This window comes from Hoplias malabaricus, chromosome X2 (genome assembly GCF_029633855.1).
Source record: "Hoplias malabaricus isolate fHopMal1 chromosome X2, fHopMal1.hap1, whole genome shotgun sequence".
Taxonomy (NCBI): domain Eukaryota; kingdom Metazoa; phylum Chordata; class Actinopteri; order Characiformes; family Erythrinidae; genus Hoplias; species Hoplias malabaricus.
In genome coordinates this window covers 52,165,274-52,190,273 of record NC_089819.1, presented here as the reverse complement: position 1 = coordinate 52,190,273, position 25,000 = coordinate 52,165,274, and the positions used below count along the sequence as shown (strand labels likewise).

Here is a 25,000-nt window from a genome sequence, read left to right as displayed (position 1 = left end):
CAGACAGTCACCCGGAGGAAACCCACGCAGACACAGGGAGAACACACCGCACTCCTCACAGACAGTCACCCGGAGGAAACCCACGCAGACACAGGGGGAACACACCACACTCCTCACAGACAGTCACCCGGAGGAAACCCACAAAGACACAGGGAAAACACACCACACTCCTCACAGACAGTCACCCGGAGGAAACCCACGCAGACACAGGGAGAACACACCGCACTCCTCACAGACAGTCACCCGGAGGAAACCCACGCAGACACAGGGGGAACACACCACACTCCTCACAGACAGTCACCCGGAGGAAACCCACAAAGACACAGGGAAAACACACCACACTCCTCACAGACAGTCACCCGGAGGAAACCCACTCAGACACAGGGAGAACACACCACAATCCTCACAGACAGTCACACGGAGGAAACCCACGCAGACACAGGGAGAACACACCGCACTCCTCACAGACAATCACCCGGAGGAAACCCACGCAGACACAGGGAGAACACACCGCACTCCTCACAGACAGTCACCCGGAGCGGGAATCGAACCCACAACCTCCAAGACCCTGGAGCTGTGTGACTGCGACACCTACCTGCTGCGACACCGTGCCGCCCCCAGCCAGACATCCACCACCCAAAATATTACCTGGTCCTGTGAGGGTCCTGTGAGGGTCCTGTGAGGGTCCTGATCATTGAAGGACATGAGGCATATCAACAGATCGGGCTACAGTCAGTAACTGAAGAACTACAAAGTGCACATGTGCAGTGAGGTGGTAGTAATGTTATGGCTAAAGTGGTAATACCGCAGTGCTCTAAAATGAAGCCTGCACTTGTTCTGTGTCCTTTAAGTGCTGCTGGGATCGGTGTTATGCTCCAGAAAGTGTAAACAATCGCCATAAAACCCATTATGAAGGGCACATACGATCTACATAAGCTGATAATAACACTATGGGATATGTCTGCGGAGAGGATTGTTGATTTGGAGAGACATGTCATTATAGATTTTTTCAGAAAACACCCACTGTTTATTTTCAGGCCTTTTGTGTTTTCCTCAGTGATGTAGCTGCGATGTGAGAAGTGTCCGGTCGTGTTCGACATTCTGCTTGACTTTGGCTGTTCTTGTTGTTTTGGATGTTGTTTGGGGCAGGTGTTCTGCTGTTCTGCCTTTTAAATTGGCTGACATGGCCGTGTGTGTGTGTGTGGGGTGGTTTAATTAGACAGAGCAAACCTGACTCCTTCCACCTGTCCACTTGCCCTGTGGGACTCTGTGTCCATCTCTCTTTCTGTTGGTTCCCTCTTTCCTTATTTCTTTATTTCTTTGTTCCTCTGTGCTTTTCCCTGCTTGTTCAGTTACTTTTCTTCGTGTGTGTGTGTGTGTGTGTGTGTGTGTGTGTGTGTGTGCGAGTGTGTGGAGAGAGAGGGTGTGTACCTACAACACACCACTGGGGTCCTAATCTGCCTAAAGAAGCGCACAATGGGTAACAGAGTGATGTGGAGGATTGAGAAGAAGGACTCTGTTAACCCTTCAGGGTATGGGGTGGTAGTGGGGTTGAGTAGGGGGTGGTGCTTATGAAAAATAGGGGAATGGGGGGGGTGTCTGTGAGGAGTGTGGTGTGTTCTCTCTGTGTCTGCGTGGGTTTCCTCCAGGTGAATGTCTGTGAGGAGTGTGGTGTGTTCTCCCTGTGTCTGCGTGGGTTTCCTCCGGGTGACTGTCTGTGAGGAGTGTGGTGTGTTCTCCCTGTGTCTGTGTGGGTTTCCTCCGGGTGACTGTCTGTGAGGAGTGTGGTGTGTTCTCCCTGTGTCTGCGTGGGTTTCCTCCAGGTGACTGTCTGTGAGGAGTGTGGTGTGTTCTCCCTGTGTCTGCGTGGGTTTTCTCCGGGTGCTCCGGTTTCCTCCCACAATCCAAAAACACACATTGGTAGGTGGATTGGTGACTCAAAAAGTGTCCGTAGGTGTAAAAGTGTGTGTTGCCCTGTGAAGGACTGGCGCCCCCTCAAGGGTGTGTTCCTGCCTTGCGCCCAATGATTCCAGGTAGGCTCTGGACCCACCGCGACCCTGAACTGGATAAGGGTTACAGGTAATGAATGAATGAATGAAAAAGTACATACTTTACTGAATCAGTTAAATTAAAACAGCCCTAACAACATTGTACAGGTGCATTTTGGTGCTGGGTCTGATATGTGTTTATGAAATATGGATTATCAATATCCACGAGTCTTCCTATGGGTCGTCTCTGGAGGGTTGGGAGAGCGGTGCATGTCTGTCCTGATTAAAGCAAATGGAGTGGGTTATGCATGAGAGACCCTCGCTTTCTGTCTTTTTTTCCACTCCCGCAAATAATGGTGTTTTAATTAAGACAAACCTGCGAGGGGCTCCTGGGGTTTTTATAATGAGCCGTCTCCTGAAATAACTCACTTCTGCGTCTTTTCAAGTTCTTTTTTTCTTCCCTTTTTCTTCTGTACTCTGGGCTTGAGGGTGTGTCTGTGTGTGTGTGTGTGTGTGTGTGTGTGTGACGGGTAGCGGAGTGTGCGTCTTCAGATGAGCTCACACAGAGCTGACCAGTCCAGCCCTGAAAGCCGATGAGAACTGGTCAGAGACGTACAGTGAATTTTTACTGTTTCTGGGCTTAGCCACGATAATGAAAAACAGCCTTTGGAAGTCTTTTGTCATAAGATATTTTTCATAAGCCCCACCCCCTATTCAACCCCACTACCACCCCATGCCCTGAAGGGTTAACAGAGTACTTGTTCTTCTCAATCCTCCACATCACTCTGTTACCCATTGTGTGCTTCTTTAGGCAGATTAGGTCCCCAGTGGTATGTTGTAGGTACACACCCTCTCTCAACACACACACACACACACACACACACACACACACAGGGCTCAGCTGTCTGATATTAGGGTAGGAAATGCTGCCTCTGGGGTGTGTTAGATATGTAGTAATACAGCTGCACACAAGGCCCAGGCCTATTAATGCATTGTGTGTGTGTGTGTGTGTGTGTGTGTGTGTGTAGTGGGGTGCTCTCCTGTCAACAAAACAAATTGCTGATCCCCTGCTCTGGACAATTGTGTTCCTCATTAATCCTCCCTGCGTTCATTTGCCGACTCTCAGCAGCAGAATCATTCACAACACACTCACACACACACACACTCACACACACACACACACACACTCAAACACACTCACACACACACACACACTCAAACACACTCAAACAGTCACACACACACTCAAACACACACTCTCTCTCACACACACTCACACTCACACACACACACACACACACTCACACACACTCAAACAGTCACACACACACACTCAAACACACACACACTCACACACACACACACACAAACACTCTTCACAGCTCACCATACACTGCTGCTTTTTCTTCCAAATGCTGTCTTTTCACAAATATAAACAGAAAGAACATGTCTTTGTTAAAAATGTACATTCCACAGGGACATGAAGCCTATGAAACAAATAGTGACCGCTCCTTCCCTGGACACTGTGGTCATCTGTGGGGCAGTCACGGTCAGATCTGTTAGTAATGGAGCAATATGAAGTACCCAGGTGGTACATGTGTGTGAGTGATTCATCATTTCCTGCGTCAGCTGAAGAGTCATGATGGGAAATGTAGTCTTTTAGTGCTATCATCAGGACGATGGGAAATGGGAATGGTTTTATCATTATATAAAATCGTTGTATGCAGACCCTGCTGTTTTATTTCTAGGCTGCAACAGCTTCTCTAACGGAGTCGGACCAATCAAACGCAGTCGCAACCAGACAGTGTTCAAAATGACTGCAGGATTTTCTTGGTCTTTCTGATAATTAAAAAAAAACAAAAGGGAGGATTTCTTAGTTTAGCCAGATATCTTAAGCCTCAAGTTAAATGTGTTTAAGAAGAAAACATCTGCATGACATTCCTATTGGACACTGTTCAGCTCTGGGTTTATCTGAGTACTACTTTAATCTAATAATTACAAATGCAGTGTTGGCCAGAAAACCCAGAGTTAGAGATCTTCCCTAAAACATTTGCTAAATGCGATTGGAAACTGATGCTCTGTCACTGAAAGAATGTTGATGTTGACTGTTGCTTTGTAGTTTTTTTCTTATTGCCTACTTAAATGTGAATGTAATCAGTGCACTGAACAGTTTAGAATTAAACGATGAGTGCTCTTGTTTACAGTCAGTGGAGTTTGTAGGTGTTACCTGCTGCTTTAAGACCCAGTACACAGCTCTACTCTGCTGACATAGAGGTGGAAATATCACGGTTGTTTTGGTGGTGAGAGCGAGGTGCTCAGTTTTATGGCGTTAAATGACCCGTGGGCTCTCTGGCCATTAGCAGCTGTTCACACTAATTGATGCTTTTCTAAGAGTGAACTGTGCTGCAGCTCGAATCACTGTTAACTGCATGTAACGGTTAGTTCAGTTAACAGAAATAATAACACACTTGCAGGCATGGGAGAGTCACCCGGAGGAAAGCCACGCAGACACAGGGAGAACACACCAAACTCCTCACACACAGTCACCCGGAAGAAACCCACGCAGACACAGGGAGAACACACCACACTCCTCACACACAGTCACCCGGAGGAAACCCACGCAGACACAGGGAGAACACACCACACTCCTCACAGACAGTCACCCAGAGGAAACCCACACAGACACAGGGAGAACACACCACACTCCTCACACACAGTCACCCGGAAGAAACCCACACAGACACAGGGAGAACACACCACACTCCTCACACACAGTCACCCGGAAGAAACCCACGCAGACACAGGGAGAACTCACCACACTCCTCACAGACAGTCACCCGGAGGAAACCCACGCAGACACAGGGAGAACACACCACACTCCTCACAGACAGTCACCCGGAAGAAACCCACGCAGACACAGGGAGAACTCACCACACTCCTCACAGACAGTCACCTGGAGGAAACCCACGCAGACACGGGGAGAACACACCACACTCCTCACAGACAGTCACCCGGAGGAAACCCACGCAGACACAGAGAGAACACACGACACTCCTCACAGACAGTCACCTGGCGGAAACCCATGCAGACACAGAGAGAACACACCACACTCCTCACAGACAGTCACCCGGAGGAAACCCACGCAGACACAGGGAGAACACACCACACTCCTCACAGACAGTCAAACGGAGGAAACCCACGCAGACACAGGGAGAACACACCACACTCCTCACAGACAGTCACCCGGAGGAAACCCACGCAGACACAGGGAGAACACACCACACTCCTCACAGACAGTCACCCGGAGGAAACCCACGCAGACACAGGGAGAACACACCACACTCCTCACAGACAGTCACCCGGAGCAGGAATCGAACCCACATCCTCCAGGTCTCTGGAGCTGTGTGACTGCGACACCTACCTGCTGTGGCTCCGTGCCTATTACAAGGCATGTCAGTTTAATATACAAAGAACAGCCAGATGTGAACTCTTTATGGTTGGGACATCATAGCAATAAATGTTCGTTCCCTCTGATTCATGCTGCATTCAAATGATGCTGTGTGATGTTCAGACAGACAGTTATTAAAGTGGAAGACAGAGGAAAACATGGAGGCATGGGATATGAAAACTGCTTACTACACTTTTCTGCATTAAAACCACTATGAACATTTAGTCAGCTGAAAGTAAAGTCATCTCTCTCTCTCTCTCTCTCTCTCTCTCTCAGGCATTTTAATCTGCGGATGAAGAGAGACACCTCTCTGTTTGCTCCTGATCTGGTTGTAGACGTCTCTGGAGCAGATACTCCGTACGACACCTCGCACATTTACACAGGAGAGCTGTACGGTGAGTATCACACACACACACACACACACACACACACACACACACAAACACACATTCAAAAACAACCCTCTTTTTCACAAACACTTTAGAGTTACCACAACATCTCCAATCCAATTCATTTATTTGCTGTTTGAGAGAGGGAGAGAGGGAGAGAGGGAGAGAGGGAGAGAGAGAGAGAGAGAGAGAGAGAGAGAGAGGGGAAGAGAGAGAGAGAGAGAGAGAGAGAGAGAGAGAGAGAGAGAGAGAGAGAGAGAGAGAGATAGATATGTTCTGGAAGAGTTTCTGTAGTGGGCTGTGGCTTTTGGTGTGTATTCCAAGATCTTTTTCAGTTGAAACAGAGATCAAACTGTGTGTCTGCCTGTGAGTGTGTGTGTGTGTCCTTTTGTGAAGTGAAACTTCTCAGCGTATGGGTTTCCAATGAAATGGGCGCTGCCTGTAACATCCTGACAAATGCAAGTCTGAAAAAACTGAAATGGCACAATACCACGATTACAAACATTGTAGGGTTAGAGTACATTTCCAGGACATGACCTGATTGTCAGTGTCTTGTAATGAAATCTAAGACATCGTGACAGCTTAATAATATAAAGAATTATTTGTACCACTGGATCCATACGACGACAGTAAAGTGGGGTGATATTATTGTAGTTAATGGTATTTACCCTGAAATTAAAAGTCAGAAATGCAGCTCTAGCGAGGTGTGGATATTGGGGCCACCACTCAAACATAGGGCAGTAGTTCTGCTGCAGTGATGTGGTTTCAGTGTGAAATGCTTTTGCACTCATTTCTGCTGCATCAATCCCTGCTCAGCTAGGGTTCGGTAGAGAGAGAGTGTACAGACAATGAAACTGTGCCGTGTCAGAGCTGTAAAACATAGACTGGTTTAGTGGTGTTTCTCGGTTACGGTCTCACTCAGTTCTTCAGAATAATGTGGGAAGTTGTTGTAGTGTGTGGTGGGTGAAGCCACTACTTACTGAATTCAGCCAAGCACAGGTCAATAAGTGCTGATGACTAGGTTTTGATTCCCTGCTCTAGTTAAGTGCACATCAGTATGAGCGGGTGTTATCGGCCGATGTGAGACATAGTAACCCTGATCAGAAACGAGTGGCTGAATATTTCACTCTCAAACCACATCATTTCAGCTGAGCTACTGCCCTGTGCTTGAGGCAGTGACCTTCATATTTCACAGCTTGTTAGACCTTTTAAAAAAGTGAGAGTCATTCCTTTTCACCACTTTGGGACTTAATCTTCTGAAAGAAGCACCTCAACTCTCAACCCTCAACCCGTCTCGACAGAATTCCAGGTCCTAGCCCTGAGTTAATGCCACTGAGGAAACACTGGCATGAAAGACTCACCCAGAAAATGGAAGAGGTACAACTAAGAGGAACCAAGAAGTATGAACACAGAGCGGTGCATAAACACAGAGCAGAGTATGAACACGGAGTGTTGCATGAACACGAAGCGGAGTATAAACACAGAGCGGTGCATGCGCACAGAGTGGTGCATGAACACAGAGCGGAGTATAAACACAGAGCGGTGCATGCACACAGAGCGGTGCATGTACACAGAGCGGAGTATAAACAGAGCGGACAGAGCGGTGCATGAACACAGAGCGGAGTATAAACAGAGCGGACAGAGCGGTGCATGAACACAGAGCAGAGTATAAACACAGAGCGGACAGAGCAGTGCATGCACACAGAGCGGTGCATGAACACAGAGCGGAGTATAAACAGAGCGGACAGAGCGGTGCATGAACACAGAGCGGAGTATAAACACGGAGCGTTGCATGAACACGAAGCAGAGTATAAACACAGAGCGGTGCATGCGCACAGAGCGGTGCATGAACACAGAGCGGAGTATAAACACAGAGCGGAGTATAAACAGAGCGGTGCATGAACACAGAGCGGAGTATAAACACAGAGCGGACAGAGCGGTGCATGAACACAGAGCGGAGTATAAACAGAGCGGACAGAGCGGTGAATGAACACAGAGCAGAGTATAAACACAGAGCGGACAGAGCGGTGCATGCACACAGAGCTGTGCATGAACACAGAGCAGAGTATAAACACAGAGCGGACAGAGCGGTGCATGCACACAGAGCGGTGCATGAACACAGAGCGGAGTATAAACAGAGCGGACAGAGCTGTGCATGAACACAGATCAGAGTATAAACACAGAGCAGACAGAGCGGTGCATGCACACAGAGCGGTGCATGAACACAGAGCGGACAGAGCGGTGCATGAACACAGAGCGGAGTATAAACACAAAGCGGACAGAGCAGTGCATGCACACAGAGCGGTGCATGAACACAGAGCGGAGTATAAACAGAGCGGACAGAGCGGTGCATGAACACAGAGCGGAGTATGAACACGGAGCGTTGCATGAACACGAAGCAGAGTATAAACACGAAGCGGAGTATAAACACAGAGCGGTGCATGCGCACAGAGCGGTGCATGAACACAGAGCGGAGTATAAACACAGAGCGGTGCATGCACACAGAGCGGAGTATAAACAGAGCGGTGCATGAACACAGAGCGGAGTATAAACACAGAGCGGTGCATGAACACAGAGCGGAGTATAAACACAGAGCGGACAGAGCGGTGCATGCACACAGAGCGGTGCATGAACACAAAGCGGAGTATAAACAGAGCGGACAGAGCGGTGAATGAACACAGAGCAGAGTATAAACACAGAGCGGACAGAGCGGTGCATGCACACAGAGCTGTGCATGAACACAGAGCAGAGTATAAACACAGAGCGGACAGAGCGGTGCATGCACACAGAGCGGTGCATGAACACAGAGCGGAGTATAAACAGAGCGGACAGAGCGGTGCATGCACACAGAGCTGTGCATGAACACAGAGCAGAGTATAAACACAGAGCACACAGAGCGGTGCATGCACACAGAGCGGTGCATGAACACAGAGCGGACAGAGCGGTGCATGAACACAGAGCGGAGTATAAACACAGAGCGGTGCATGAACACAGAGCGGAACATGAACACAGAGCGGAGTATAAACAGAGCGGACAGAGCGGTGCATGCACACAGAGCTGTGCATGAACACAGAGCAGAGTATAAACACAGAGCGGACAGAGCGGTGCATGCACACAGAGCGGTGCATGAACACAGAGCGGAGTATAAACAGAGCGGACAGAGCGATGAATGAACACAGAGCAGAGTATAAACACAGAGCGGACAGAGCGGTGCATGCACACAGAGCTGTGCATGAACACAGAGCAGAGTATAAACACAGAGCGGACAGAGCGGTGCATGCACACAGAGCGGTGCATGAACACAGAGCGGAGTATAAACAGAGCGGACAGAGCGGTGCATGCACACAGAGCTGTGCATGAACACAGAGCAGAGTATAAACACAGAGCACACAGAGCGGTGCATGCACACAGAGCGGTGCATGAACACAGAGCGGACAGAGCGGTGCATGAACACAGAGCGGAGTATAAACACAGAGCGGTGCATGAACACAGAGCGGAACATGAACACAGAGCGGAGTATAAACAGAGCGGACAGAGCGGTGCATGCACACAGAGCAGAGTATAAACACAGAGCAGACAGAGCGGTGCATGCACACAGAGCGGTGCATGAACACTGAGCGGAGTATAAACACAGAGCAGACAGAGTGGTGAATGCACACAGAGCGATGAATGCACACAGAGCGGTGAATGCACACAGAGCGGTGCATGCACACAGAGCGGTGCATGCACACAGAGCGGTGCATGCACACAGAGCGGTGCATGAATACGGAGCGGTGCATGAACACAGGGCGGTGCATGAACAAAGAGCGGAGTATAAACAGAGCGGACAGAGCGGTGCATGCACACAGAGCGGAGTATAAACAGAGCGGACAGAGCGGTGCATGCACACAGAGAGGTGCATGAACACAGAGCGGAGTTACAGTTTAATGTGATGCAGGTGAACAGTGAGAAGTTCTCGTTAAAGCACAGTCTCAGCTCTCAGTCACTGGCCTTAGAATAAGAGTCCCCTCAGAGCCTCCTCAGAGCCCCAACACAGAAACTTCTCTCTCTTTTCTCTTTTCTTCTTTTGTTTTTGCCATTTGTTGAAATGAGAGCCGCCTCAGAAACTGTCTCCCCCTCACGCTCCTCTTCTCTCCATCCCACTCCAATTTAACTCAGCTGTAATGAGTGTGTCTGATGTGCAGAATTCCTGATGCAACTTTGATATGTTTCATAATCTAACCACACACTGACTCTGACACTGACTCTGACTCTCACTGACTCTTGACTCTGCATCTTATTCTGACTATGACTTGGACTCTGGCTTTCACTCAGCCTTCGACTGAAGCAGGAAAACATGTGGTTTGCGAAATACCGGCAGAGTTTAAACGAGTCTCTTCATGAATATTTAGCTGAAATTTATTTAAATTTCTCTCTTTTTTGAACTCTTTTCCTGACTATATTTCTCTAGCTCTTTTCTTACTAACTCCCTCTCTCTCTATGTCCCTCACACACACTCTCCCTCAGGCTCTACCTCATCTGTGTGTCTGTCTGTCTTTCTGGTTGTCATTCTTTAGTTTTTTGTTGTTTCCTTCTACCTTTTTGCTTTCTCTATTTCTCTTCCTTTTTTTATTTTTTCTGTATTTTCTCTGTATTTCTCTCTCTCTCTCTCTCTCTCTGAGAATAATGCAGCGTATTTTTTGCACTCTTCTCTAATGGAGTCTGTGGAGTGTAAAAGCACTGTAGAATGCCTCTCTCCACGTTTACGCCTCAGACCCGGAGTCTTTAGTAGGGCGATGGTGGAGTGCCAGGCTGGTGCAGCATTATTAAGATGGCCTGAGATTGGCTGAGGCGTTAGTCATGTTCCAGCTGCTGATTGTGTTATTGAAATAGCAAGTGCAAACAGTTGGAACAGTTCTATTAAACCTGGTCCTAAAATTACCATCTCCCTCCAATTCAATTGCATGCACTCTTTGGGCTTTTCATTCTGAAGTGATAGTCATCAGTGGAGCCACAGGGTTCCTGCCACCTTTCAGTGCTCATTCTGCTGCTGGAGACGGAGAGGGAGGAGGGGGTGGGGAGAGGGGTTTGGCCTCAGGCATGATGTTACCCAGCAGTTTCTTATCAGGGTTGAAATAAATCAAGTTAAAATCAGTTAAACATCTTAAATAAATCAGAGGTGATTAGTTGATGTTAAATAATTATTGTGTTGTAGGGCTGACACTGCAGTGTGTATTTCTGCTGTTTAATCAGCTCTTTGCCATCAATGCATATATATTTTTTTTATCCCTAATCATTAGTTGTCACTAATTCCACCCTCTGAGTCGGTTCTCCCCAGTGTCACACAGTGCTAATAACCTGGGAGGAGGAGGGCAGGCACATGCTTCCTCCAAACCATGTGAACCCAGCCACCACATCTTTTCAAACTGCAGTGAACCTGACGCCACTGGACAGCACAATGCCCCAGAGGAGAACACTGACTACCCTAGCTATATCAGGCAATAGATTCCCATGCAGACTAGCACCATTATTGTGATGATAGAGGGGAACAGAATATGAACAGTGCTTTTATGAACACAGAGCGGTGCATGAACACAGAGCGGTGAATGTACACAGAGCAGAGTATAAACACAGAGCGGTGCATGAACACAGAGCGGTGCCTGAACACAGAGCGGTGCCTGTACACAGAGCGGTGCATGTACACAGAGCGGCGCATGTACACAGAGCGGCGCATGAACACAGAGCAGAGTATAAACACAGAGCGGTGAATGTACACAGAGCGGTGCATGAACACAGAGCAGAGTATGAATTGTGATGACAGAGGGGAAATGGCTTAAAAAAGAATTACAGCCACATTTTGTTGTATTTTACATATAGTTATTTTTGTTCTTTAAAATATTTAAAGGGACATTCTGTAGTATTTTTACAACTTTCAAAACAAAAATATTGTGATGTTCCACTGAGCTGTAATAGGGAGTAAAGAGACACTGGTCTAATAGGAAGGGTAGAAGGGTAGGAAACCCACCCCCCTCTTGATTTCAGGACAGTGCTGTAAAAATGAATTACATTCCGCAACCATAGGGGGAGCCCAGGACCAAAAATACCCGATGTTACTTAGTGTTCCTTTAAAGGAAATTGATCGCACGTAACCGTGAAAGGATTCATGACCGTCTGGCTGATATTCGCCATTGAAATGCTGATCTTAGGCTCATGTTCAGCTGCTCCAGACCGTCCCATTAATTAATAAACGTATGTTCTACTGATATGATTCGCACGTGAGTCTCAGTAATGGGAACAGTAATCAGAAAACTGTCCATAACCTTTGGGGCGTTTAATGACAGCCCGTTAAACACAGAGGAGACCTGTTTTCTCCTGCAGCGTGTTCGACTCTGTTGGCCTGGTCTGACCCAGGGAGCTTTTCAACATTGTTTGGCTGAAATGGCATCTCCGTTGCCGACCGCTGGCACGCTCCACCTGCACTCACCGTTTCCTGTTGATCTCTGTTCATCCTGGAATGCGGGAGTGGAAAAAGTGAGAGAGATTGGAGCGGCTTGGCTCTTGTGATTGGCTCCGGTGACGGCGGGAGGATTCCAGCAGCTCTCCTAAAGCTCTCGCTCCTCTGCCTCTTCCAGTGGAGACGTGTATCCATCCTTGCTCTGGTGTGCCTAGCTCAGGCCTAGTTCATTCATTTGAAGGTACACTTCCACCTTAAGACCCGGTGATGTAGGCTCCCTCTGGCCTCAGAGACGACTCCCAGGCTCATTCTGGCACGGGTCGGTGGACTAAACTTTTCTTGGCGGTACGTTTTTTAAAAAAACCTTTTCCTTTTAGAGTGTCACACAAAGCTGAGAGCAGATATAGCACTCGGAGAAGCTCCCTGTAGTCCTCCCAGCCTTCTCCGCTGTCCAGCCACAGCTCACTGAGCCCCTCTGTCTGCTGCACTGTACCACTTTTAAGTGTTTAAAACCCCAGCGTCTGCTCAGAAAGTTCAGAGAGCGAGAGAGACACAGGGACAGATAGTGATCCCTTTGTTTTTTAATAGGCGGCCCTGCTTTGATTATCAGTGACATTAGCAGGGTTTATGGAGCTCATTAAAGCGGTCATAATGAGATGGATCTGGAGGACAGTGGGGAGGTTTGTGTGTGTGTGTGTGAGATACAGAGAGAAAGAGAGAGCAAAGAGGATAATATCATAAAGTGCTGGATGTTTAAGATGCATAGCAGCGGTCAGTGGTAGTTACTTTGACGGCCCGTTCCTGATAAAGTAGGTGGTTCCTGGACGTGTTGAATGATAAAGTAGGGAAGCATTTTTTGGCTGAAGTGGTCTAAAGTGGTGCTTTTCCATTTTCAAGCGAAAGAGAAAAAACTGACAAAACTTACGCCTGGCTTTAACAGAGATGAAGTGGATCTGAAAATGCACTTGTGCTTTGTCCCCTGCTCAGCGTTGGAGCCGCAGCAGAGTTATTTCAGCCGTGTGGAAGCATTTCTCTGGCTACAAGGGAGATTAGGCGAGGGATTTATGTAGAAAACCCAGACTTCTCTATGAATTTTGTGTTATTTGTTTACATTTTTTATTATTGTCAAATTTCGGCTGTTCTCTTTTTGTCGGAACACATTTAGACAAGACTTTCTTTTCAGTGCAAAAATAAAACCTCGCAATGTCCAAATCCATCAGCCTCAGGGTTTCACCTCTAACCTGTGTGTGTGTGTGTGTGTGTGTGTTTATTCCTCAGGAGAGGAAGGAACGATGACACATGGCTCTGTTGTGGACGGAAAGTTTGAAGGCTTCATTCAGAGTCACCAGGGCACGTACTACGTGGAGCCGGCTGAGAGATACCTCAAAGACCCAGACGTCCCCTATCACTCCGTCATCTACCACGAGGACGACATCGGTGAGTGTGTGTGTGTGTGACCTTCAATGACCTTCGTTCATTTATTCCAACACTGGCAGTGCTTTTGCAATAGTTCTCAGAATATACATTTCTTTGAGGATTATACAGAGAGAAATCACAAAACAAACTGTTATTTTACGTTTTACGGCCCATTTCACATTTGTAATTAAGACTTAATGGGACCGAATGTGTGTGTGTGTGAGTGTGTGTCGCCCTGTGAAGGACTGGCGCCCCCTACAGGGTGTGTTCCCGCCTTGCGCCCAGTGATTCCGGGTAGGCTCCGGCGCCACCGCGACCCTGAATCGGATAAGCGCTTACAGACCATGATAAACGGATGGGACATGCATGTGTAATGTTTAATACTGGGTGATGATCCCTTTAGCATGTGAATGCTACACTTTCCTTGCTCCCCACATAGATACAACATAATTGTTGATCCACACAGTACCAGTGAAATGCAGCATGATTCATTCATTTATTCATTCATTCATTATCTGTAACCCTTATCCAGTTCAGGGTCCCGGTGGGTCCAGAGCCTACCGGGAATCATTGGGCGCAAGGCGGGAATACACCCTGGAGGGGGCGCCAGTCCTTCACAGGGCAACACACACACACACATTCACTCACACGCACACCTACGGACACGTTTGAGTCGCCAATCCACCTACCAACGTGTGTTTTTGAACTGTGGGAGGAAACCCACGCGGACACAGGGAGAACACACCACACTCCTCACAGACAGTCACCCGGAGCGGGAATCGAACCCACCACCTGGGTGTGACTGCGACACTACCTGCTGTGCCACCGTGCCGTCCATGCAGCATGATACATGATTTAAAAAAAAGCACAGCTACAGTAGTATTTTATAATGCAGCAGAGTAGTGAGGAGAGATACACTGGACATCCCCAGTTCCCACCCACAGTTTCAACTTCCCTCCACCTCTCTTTCCTCTGCCATGACCCAGCCACTCATTTTCCTCTGAGACCTGCGAAGACAGATGTCACATCTTTTCCGCTCTCTGCTCATGCAGGTCGCCGTCGATGTGAGGGCAGTTGAAGGACAGTATTGAAAGGCTTATTCGGTTTATAAGAGCTGACAGATGGCCCAAATTGATCAGCGTCGCTGCCGATTGACATGTGGCATCGTTTTTCATTCGTATTTATCCTGCTGCTCATTTGTGTTTGTTTTAAATGATTAATCCCCACAAACACTAAAGTATCACATATTTGACCATATCCCCACGGCTCTCTGAAGCTATTCCACCGATAGAACACAGACATTTTATCTGCACACACTGCTCAGATGTGAGGAGACAGGCTCATTTCAGGGGATGGTGGAGCCTCGTGCTGCTGTGGTGTTTGAACCCTCAAGTCCAGCGGGAACCCTCTCGCCCGGTAACGGTCTCCAGGTGAACGTTGGTGCTTTCCAGGCTGAGATCTGGAGTTATTATTCTGATCATAGCGCGTGTTATTGTGATTATAGTCAAGCAGAGAGCCAGTTTAGATTATGAGCGTGAAACGATGGGAGAAATTTGCTTTGATGCTTTTTAAAAAAGCCTTTATACTCTTGGAAATAGCAGTGGGAGCAGGACTTAAAGCTATTTATTCTGTCTCTCTCTCGCTTTCATATATTTTAGCCTTTTATATGTGATATCAAAAGCACTGCAGGTTTAAATACTCTGATCTGTGCAACAAAAGATACTTTGGGATGTTGTAATCAACATCTTAAGCTTTTTTTTAAGGCGAAAGCGAGAATATCCTTTTTTTCAAAGAAGTCCTGTGATCACCTATTTATGGCATTTCTTTCTGCGGTGTGTGAGGAGGCCATTTTAACTTTGGAAATACAAAGGATTTCTGATATTCATTGTGCGTCATTTTCAAATGTAGAGCACCTCAGGGAACTGGCTTGTAACTCACTCGCTCATTAACAATAATACTCTCATACACACTCTCTATGTATATATTTAGGGTGGGTCATTTACATGGATACACCTTATTAAAATGGGAATGGTTGGTGATAATAACTTCCTGTTTGTGGTACATTAGCATATGGGAGGGGGGAAACATTGTGGTGACAATGGCGGCCATTTTGAAGTCGGCCATTTTGGATCCAACTTTTGTTTTTCCAATGGGAAGAGGGTCATGTGACACATCAAACGTATTGGGTTTTCACAAGGAAAACAACGGCGTGCTTGGTTTTAACGTAACTTTATTCGTTCATGAGTTATTTACAAGTTTAAAGTGCTGCCCATTGTGTTGGATTGTCAATGCAACCCTCTTCTTCCACTCTTCACACACTGATAGCAACACCGCAGGAGAAATGCTAGCACAGGCTTCCAGTATCCGTAGTTTCACTCACTCACATTAAAACTTACTCACTCACGCTTTGTGAGGAATTTCACCACATGGGGCCCTATTTCTCACACGTATTTAAGGACGTCTCCTCTAGGGGTTGCTGTTGTGCTTTGTAAGTCGGGTCCTTGTTAGAATTCGTTTTCAGATCAGGTTCTCGTGCTAGAAACATCTGAAATGTATTCTTCTTTTTTCTAACTCCCCGTTAGTTGATTATAACTCGTTTGGTTGTTGTACACACCGAAATAATTTTATAAAAACATCAGCCACCCACTTTTATATCACTGATAATATTGATTCCACGTTCTATACATTAGCTTCCTTCTTGTCTCATATTGTGCAGTGAAATCAATAGTAGTTCCAGGTTACACTGGCTGTAAAGCTGGAATTAGAAGTGTGTGTGTGTGTGTGTGTGTGTGTGTGTGTGTGTGTGTGTGTCATTATGAGCACACCGGTCAGTGCACAGATGCTAGTCAGTAAGGGTGGAGGAAGAAATGGTTTTCCGTAGCTGGGGAGTGAACACTAGGTCACACACTGTTAACTACTGCTCTGTACGGAAATGATTAACACCCACACACACACACACACACACACAGTGTGTGGCAGAGAGGGTGGAGGAGATAAGAGCCTGTGTGTGTGTGTTTTCATACTTTCGTTTCACACTTATTCAGAACATGTGTGTGTGTGTGAGAGATATTCTCATCCTTAGGTGTGTCTGTATCTCCTCAGCAGGATTGTTAGCACTGACAGAACAAATGAATGTCTTTCCATGCTTTCAGTGAGTGCCCCCTCCCTCCTGACCATGCCTCTGTTTGATCTCTGCGCTGCCCACCTTTGTATTTCTGAATGTTTTAACCTTCCGCTCATATTACATTTCACCAGACGTCTTCCTCTTCAGTGTGTGCTTTAGTCTGATGGCGTGATGAATAACTACCTGCTACAAAGACTAATACCTGTAATTATACTCTGTTCTGATTGGCTGCGGTGTACTGTTTCACTCCAATAACTAGAGAAGGCCCGCAGATAACTGTAAATACACGTGCTTCTTGTTCTAATGATGTACACTCCACATTAGACCTCGGCCGTGACAGTTTTGTTCAGTTTCTCAAACCCAGAGTAAGTGTAGGTTTAGAAACTCGTAGGACTTTAGTGTAGAATCGCTGTTTACTTTCCATTTAGTGCAGGATTGTGATCAATCTGTGTGTCTTCAGCCCAGTGTTTGTGTCAGTCTCCTTACTGCCCCCTGGTGGTCAGACGCTCCAGCTCTTTGACAGACCTCAAGTCATACACACTTTCCAGTCAACAGACATCATTTTTCTCTTTTCCATTTTCACATTGCTGACAGAGTGTGAAGCCTGCTTTGAAGAAGTGTTGTGTGTGTGTATGTGTGTGTGTGTGTTAGTGCATGAGAGAGAGAGAGAGATACACAAAGACTAGGTTTAATTTCACTTTAGTCTGAGCTCTATTTATGTCGGTCCAAAACAACATGTATCTTCTCTTCTCTTCCCTCTCTCTCTTTCTCTCTCTCCTCTCTCTCTGATTCTCTCTCTCATTCTCTTCTCTTTCTATCTCTCATTCTCTCCGCTCTCTTTCTCTCTCTCTGATTCCCTCCTCTCTTTCTCTCTCTCATTCTCTTCTCTCTCTCTCTCTCTCTCTCATTCTCTCCTCTTTCTCTCTCTCTCTCTCTCTGATTCTCTCATCTCTCTCATTCTCTGCTCTCTCTCTTTCTCCCTCTGATTCTCTCCTCTTTCTCTTCTCTTTCTCTCCTCTCTCTCTGATTCTCCCCTCTCTTCCTCTCTCATTCTCTTTTTTCTCTCTCATTCTCTCCTCTTTCTTTCTCTCTCTTTCTCCCTGCCAGTTGACCATTACCTAGACTGAGACGGAATATTAATATAAATACGTACATTATTGTTCTGTGTTATTTTATTTATCGGTATAATCCAGTCATATCTTAAAGAGCCGTTCAGATCTGTCCCCGCTGAGACTCTGGGCAGCTGGTCAGACATCACACTGGGCTGAAATCCTGCCCTTTGCCTGCTAGGTGCGGTTGTGGTGTTGTAGCTGTTGTACGACGGTGAGTCAGTGACAGTTGGAAAGATGCTGTGTGTTTGCGGACAGCTCATTAGACTTTCCCTTCTCCACCCCACTGCACAGAGGGGTCCTGGGACGGCTGATCCTGCGCCTCATCCCTCTCTCCTCTGCCTCATCCCTCTGCTCTCAGCTCATCCCCTCTCCCCGCCCTGCCCCCAGTAATTACACAGCACCGCACACCTCCACCTTCTGTCGCCTTGTTTTCCAACATTTGTCATTCTCTGCCTCCTGCGAACGCATCACATGGCCCTAGAATAGCTCGCCCCTTTCGTCTTTTCCTGTCCTCACCTGTTTGTCAGAGTGAGAGTGTCTGTGAGAGTGTGTAAGGTACACAAAGAGACCCAAGTCTGAGCCAGAAAGACTTCAGAGTTGAAGTTCTGTAGGATCATATCTGCGTAGATTTGATGGCATTCGGGTTTAAGAGCCTTAGTGAGCACAGGTTCTGATGTTGTGCGATCAGATCTGGACCATCAGCTTCTGTGACTACATCATGTGACTACATTCACTGTGTTGGGGACTGTACACAGACACCATGGAACAGACAAATCGATCTAATGGATATAGGGAACATTATGTTGATTAGATATTGATTCATTTTCAATTTATTTGAGAAGTCCTAGGGCGGCAGGTAGTGACGAGTTTGGTGTGTTCTCCCTGTGTCTGCATGGGTTTACTCCAGCTTTCCTCCCATGGTCCAGAAACACGTCAGTAGGTGGATTGGCGACTCGAAGTGTGTGTGTGTCGCCTTGTGAAGGACTGGCGCCCCCTCCAGGGTGTGTTTCTGCCTTGTGCCCAGTGATTCCGGGTAGGCTCCGGGGCCACCGCGACCCTGAACTAGATATCCGGTTACAGGCAATGAATGAATGACCAGTCCTAGCCCAGTGCTGGCCGCTTTAATCCCCTCCAGGGGAACGACACAGCGTTGGACATGTTGATCATAGGCTCATGTGCAGCTGCTCCAGATCATCACATTTCATTCCAGGCATTTCTCATACGAGGGGTGTGTGCACAGCCAAATATAGACGTCCACGGTGGATGATGAAGAGTGTCGACAAGCCGAGATGTTCTCATAGGACATTTTTGCATATTGTCTCATCACTGATCACTAATTCATCACTTATCTCTTAATTACCCGTATGTATCGGCAGTGTGCCCTAGCTTGAGTAAAGGTGTGGGGCTGGTTAACTTTGGGCTGTTTGGGCTCTGAGGCCTGGCCTGGGTCACTCAGACTGAGCCTCAAGGCTTTGACCTTAAAGAGAGAGAGGGAGAGAGGAGATGATACTGTGCTATAATTCCCTGGGCTCTCGTTAGTTCTTCAACAGCTCCATCTCCGTGGATCTACACCTCAGCCACACAGCAGCAGCGCAGAGCCCGGTGCAGAATCCACAACCTGAAAAGCCTGGAATTGGGTTTTGTTTAATTATGCCTCACTTATAACTCTCTGAGAACACCCCAGAGAACAGTCCCCAGTGCTGGGGGCATACACTCCTCTAACCCACACGTGGCATTGGGCTTGGCTTAGGCTCAGCTGCAGCTGCTTTGCGTCTGTGCTGTATTTTAATATAATTTAAGCTTAATTAATATTAGGTGTAGTGTGTTCTCCCTGTGTCTGCGTGGGTTTCCTCCGGGTGACTGTCTGTGAGGAGTGTGGTGTGTTCTCCCTGTGTCTGCGTGGGTTTCCTCTGGGTGACTGTCTGTGAGGAGTGTGGTGTGTTCTCCCTGTGTCTGCGTGGGTTTCCTCCGGGTGACTGTCTGTGAGGAGTGTGGTGTGTTCTCCCTGTGTCTGCGTGGGTTTCCTCCGGGTGAGTGTCTGTGAGGAGTGTGGTGTGTTCTCCCTGTGTCTGCGTGGGTTTCCTCTGGGTGACTGTCTGTGAGGAGTGTGGTGTGTTCTCTCTGTGTCTGTGTGGGTTTCCTCCGGGTGACTGTCTGTGAGGAGAGTGGTGTGTTCTCCCTGTGTCTGTGTGGGTTTCCTCTGGGTGACTGTCTGTAAGGAGTGTGGTGTGTTCTCTCTGTGTCTGTGTGGGTTTCCTCCGGGTGACTGTCTGTAAGGAGTGTGGTGTGTTCTCCCTGTGTTAATAATTAATATTTATACTATACAAAACTCATTGACTTCACCTATAATGTAAACAACAGTTTCATATTTAAAGGTACACTATGTAAGGAATGTAGGGAATTTTGCTTCTGGGCTCCCCTCAGAGTTTGTGTGTAATTCAGTTTTACAACACAGTTCTGCAATGAAAGGGGAGGGAGGGGTCTGGTTACCTACCCTCCTGTAAATGTACACAGTGCAGTCTCTGCAATGCTGAACCCAGAGTAACAACAACAAAGGCTTTATTCTCTATATTTCAGGATCAGTAAAACATCACCATAATTTTAAAGCTGTAATTTTACAGTCAAAATACTACCTGGTGTTACTTTACACCATAAGGAACGTAGCAACAATAACACTTTTATTAATAACATTTTAAGGGTTATTGTTTAACCTTGAAGTGAGAATAAAGAAGCGGATGATGAAATGAAGGCAGCGAAGTGTTAAGGCGCTCATGGCTCCTGTCTTCATGTTAAAAGTCATGCTGATGTACCTTGTGTTTACTTCTTTCCTAGACTACCCTCACAAGTACGGCAGGGAAGGGGGCTGTGCCGACCACTCTGTGTTTGAGAGGATGAAGAAGTACCAAGCGTCTGCTTTGGAAACTCCTGCCGAGGTGAGTCCAGAACACGCAGTCACACAGCTCCGGTTGTGGGTTGTGGGTTCGAGTCCCGCTCCGGGTGACTGTCTGTGAGGTGTGTGGTGTGTTCTCTCTGTGTCTGCGTGGGTTTCCTCCGGGTGACTGTCTGTGAGGAGTGTGGTGTGTTCTCTCTGTGTCTGCGTGGGTTTCCTCCGGGTGACTGTCTGTGAGGAGTGTGGTGTGTTCTCTCTGTGTCTGCGTGGGTTTCCTCCGGGTGACTGTCTGTGAGGAGTGTGGTGTGTTCTCCCTGTGTCTGCGTGGGTTTCCTCTGGGTGACTGTCTGTGAGGAGTGTGGTGTGTTCTCCCTGTGTCTGCGTGGGTCTCCTCCGGGTGACTGTCTGTGAGGAGTGTGGTGTGTTCTCCCTGTGTCTGTGTGGGTTTCCTCCAGGTGACTGTCTGTGAGGAGTGTGGTGTGTTTTCCCTGTGTCTGCGTGGGTTTCCTCTGGGTGCTCCGGTTTCCTCCCACAGTCCAAAAACACACGTTAGTAGGTGGGACTGGTGCCCCCTCCAGGGTGTGTCCCCGCCTTGTGCCCAGTGATTCCAGGTAGGCTCTGGATCCACCACCGCCCTGAACTGGATAAGGGTTTCAGACAATGAATGAATGAATGAATGAATGAATGAATAATACTGCACTCTTATTAAAGTGTAGAATACTGCACAGGTGCATGGCAGGCTTCAGAAAAGCGAAAATAACCCTATGCTCAGTACTGCAGAGACTGCACTATGTAACTTCTGTAAGTAGACAGGATACCACCCTATCTCTCTACTGCTTGATTTCAGAACAGTGCTGTAAATATGAATTAAAGTCTATCTCTACCACATCTTACATAGTGTTCCTTTAATGCCCGTTGAACTAATATAAAACCATCACAGTTCCCCGTGTCGTCCACCCTTCCTTAGTCCTGAGCTAACATTTTAATTCTAATGTTCAGTGCTGTTCTGAAGCCCAGAGATTTGATCTGGCTTTTGCAAAAACCCAGAAATATGCATCAGCGCGCAGCTTGATGAGTTTTCTTCACCTCCGCTTTTGGCAGCCTCTGGATAAATGTGTTTTATCTGAAATATGTGGTGAAAGTGGTATGAAGTGAACTTTTTTTTTTTTTTTTATTCTGCTCCTGGAAGTAAAGTGGCAGTGTTTATATGGAAGTGTTTCTGTTCTCTGTCAGAAGTGATGTGTTGTGCTGATGTTGGACTGGAGGAGAAGGCTGATAAGAGCACAGGGAGATGATTAAATTACAATGTTTGATTCAGAGGCTTTTTAAAAAGCACCAGACTCCATTTATGGATCCATCCATCTTTTCTTGGGAGCTTTTGAACACATGCTTGATTTCTCTCAATGCCTCTCTGCAGGAGGGGTGGGTCTCTGGGGAGTAACTGAGCCTGGGTGTGGTGACACATTCCTGAAGCGTTTTAGCTTTCTGGAGCGAGTCCTGGTTTTATTCGGACTCTCCTGTTTCTCCTCTATCGGGGAGTCCTGACTAATACAGAGTTCAGATCGTACGGCGTACAGAACTCATTTAATAAAACGTAAAAAGAGTAAGGTTGATGTGTCTTTTATTTTAGTTTCGCAGCAGTATTGAGTCATTCCTCTTACTGTAAGAGTTAATTCTGTTGCTTTCTGGACCCTGCAGGAGAAGTACACACACAAGGAGGAGGAGGACGAGGAGCGGATGGATGGACCTGTAATTCTGAGAAAGAAGCGTGCAGCTCAGGCGGACAAAAACACCTGTCAGCTCTTCATCCAGACTGACCACCTCTTCACCAGATACTACGGCTCCACGGAGGCTGTTGTTGCACAGGTACTCTGCTTTATAGCGCCCTCCGCAGGACAAAGGACATTCATCTGTAAATGCACTACACACTAAGACTGCTGTTTTCTTTTGGGATAAACCTGGGAAATATAGTCGCTGTCCGCAATTGTGACTTTACACGAGAAGGAAAAACTTTCTTCGATGGAAGTCAACTTGGAGCATTTCTATTGGCCTGTGTCCTTATGATGTCATAAACTAAAAAATCGACAAAAACGAAGGTGTGAACAGTGCATTAACTGAAAATATAGATGATTATATAGCACGTTGAAGTGAAATACGAAAATACAGGGGGTCCTAGACTTTCGACGTTGATCCGTTCCTACGTCGCGTCGTAAAACGATTTTCGGTGTAAGTCAGAACATACGTACATGTATTCTTCCGCCGCACACACCACACACGAAGTTCACGTTACGACGTTTACGACGCAAAACCACTTCAGTCGAAACAAGGCTTTATACAGTAAATGGGAGATGTGTCGTAACCACGAAACATCGTAACTCGCGACTGACGGACCTCCTGTATATAGAGTATACATATATTGAATATGTTTTATAAGCATTAGAATATACGTATATACTTATAGGTGAGATATTTTAAAACATATTTTAAAATATGTTTATAAAGTAATTACCCTAAAAACATGTTTGTGATTAGCCGCAGTGCTAACCAGCTAAAGTGCTTAGAGACGCCATTTTGATTTGCAGCTTTCTGTTAGTCTACTGTAAAACGGCAAGATTGCAACCAACAATCACAAAACTATAGTACAGCCCCAACTCGGAGACAGGAAAAGGTGCCATATTTAAAGTTTTACTGTATTTCAGGAAGTTTCAGAAGCCATTTTGTGATTGTTCTATGTTGCAAAGGTTGCAGTGCTCACCTCGAAGGCAGCAGCATTTAAACGTCACCTATTTTCTGCTCATTAATGGTGCTTTAAATCCAAAATAGCTTTTAATCACACAGTAAATTTAATTTCCACTCTTTTTAATTGGCGAGTGCCCTCTGTAACTCGCTCCCAATAGAGGAAGAATCTAAAGACGTTCTTTCACTGATGCTCCATTTCACTGGCTGTCAGCAGTGTGTTAGATCTTTATGACAGAGTTGTTGCGCAGATTCCTGATAAGCCGTCTGCCGCTGCCGTGTCGGCGCGGGAGCACTTTTTCAGGCTCTGCCGGCTGGTACGAGGAGGGGAGCACCTGCTTATTTTCCCTGAAATCCTCACTTAATCTTCACACCTGCTCACACCCAGGTTGATCTAAATCCATCCTCTGTATCAGCACAGGCTTCGGGTGTAGATCAAACACTCACCTTTTTCACATTCTGCTTATGTTCTTTTACATAGTTCACCACTCGGGGTGGAACAAGAAGACAGCAAACACTGTACACCGTTTTGATAAGATGTGTATGAGCAGAGGGTTGTGGGTTGTATATCAGCGTATTGATGAACCCCCTGGTCACACTTGTGTTGTTTTTAACAGATTTCCAGCCACGTGAAGGCCATCAACTCCATCTATCAGAACACAGACTTTCAGGGCATCCGCAACATCGGCTTTATGGTGAAGAGGATCAAGGTAAGTCTGTGAATGTCTGTTCGTCTGTGGTTAGCTGTGGCTGTAAATGAATTGCCAGTTAATGCTTTTCCACTGCATGGACCTTGCTCCGCTCGACTAGGCTCTGTTTTTCCATTAGGGTACTTTTTTAGTCCCTACTCGTGCCTGGTACGAAGCGAGCCGAGTCGGTACTAGTGGTGCTTTTCCACTGCGTGGGATTGGCTCATCTCGACCCACTTTTCCGCTAGCACAGCTTCCCTGTGGAATGTGACTGGAGACGTTGCAAAGCCCGTCTCTAACGGCAACCACAGGCTTTGGAAACCACGGTGCCAGTAAAGTTAGGCGCTGTTTACTGGTTGTGTATTCAGGTGTTGGTTTTGTTTTTCTGGACTGAACACGGCTCCGTTCCCCAGTTCTCACAGCAGAGTTTTCTTTTTGCAGCGTCCAGCTCTCGCTGGAGTTTTTCATCTGCCACCAATTCAAGGAACGTTTTAACCTCTTCTAAAGACCACGGTGGAAATTGATGAATTGCCGTTGTGAGTCGGACAAAAAGAAATGTGGCCGCTGCTGTAATTTGGAGACTTTACAGGTGTCTAGTTTGTGATGGAGGTCTGCATTTTGCAGTGGAAACAAGTCTCTCTGGCCAATCAGCACTCTGCAAGGTTTACATATCACTTTTAGTATCTACTCGACAAACTTCATACCATGCGTGAGCAGGGACTCAAAAAAGATCAGAGCTGAGTAGGTTCCATGCAGTGAAATAGCGTCATAAATA

General features: G+C 46.9%; 1 protein-coding gene across 1 annotated transcript in view; it reads left to right on the top strand.

Annotated features, from left to right (window-relative positions):
• The window catches only part of LOC136676179 (disintegrin and metalloproteinase domain-containing protein 10-like), a 99,870-nt gene that overhangs the window by 62,406 nt on the left and 12,464 nt on the right, over positions 1 to 25,000 (top strand). Inside the window, exons 3-7 of the mRNA XM_066653020.1 lie at positions 5,713 to 5,831; positions 13,537 to 13,695; positions 20,743 to 20,843; positions 22,499 to 22,666; positions 24,154 to 24,246. Coding sequence (XP_066509117.1) covers positions 5,713 to 5,831; positions 13,537 to 13,695; positions 20,743 to 20,843; positions 22,499 to 22,666; positions 24,154 to 24,246 — 640 coding nt within the window. The remainder of the gene's footprint in view (positions 1 to 5,712; positions 5,832 to 13,536; positions 13,696 to 20,742; positions 20,844 to 22,498; positions 22,667 to 24,153; positions 24,247 to 25,000) is intronic.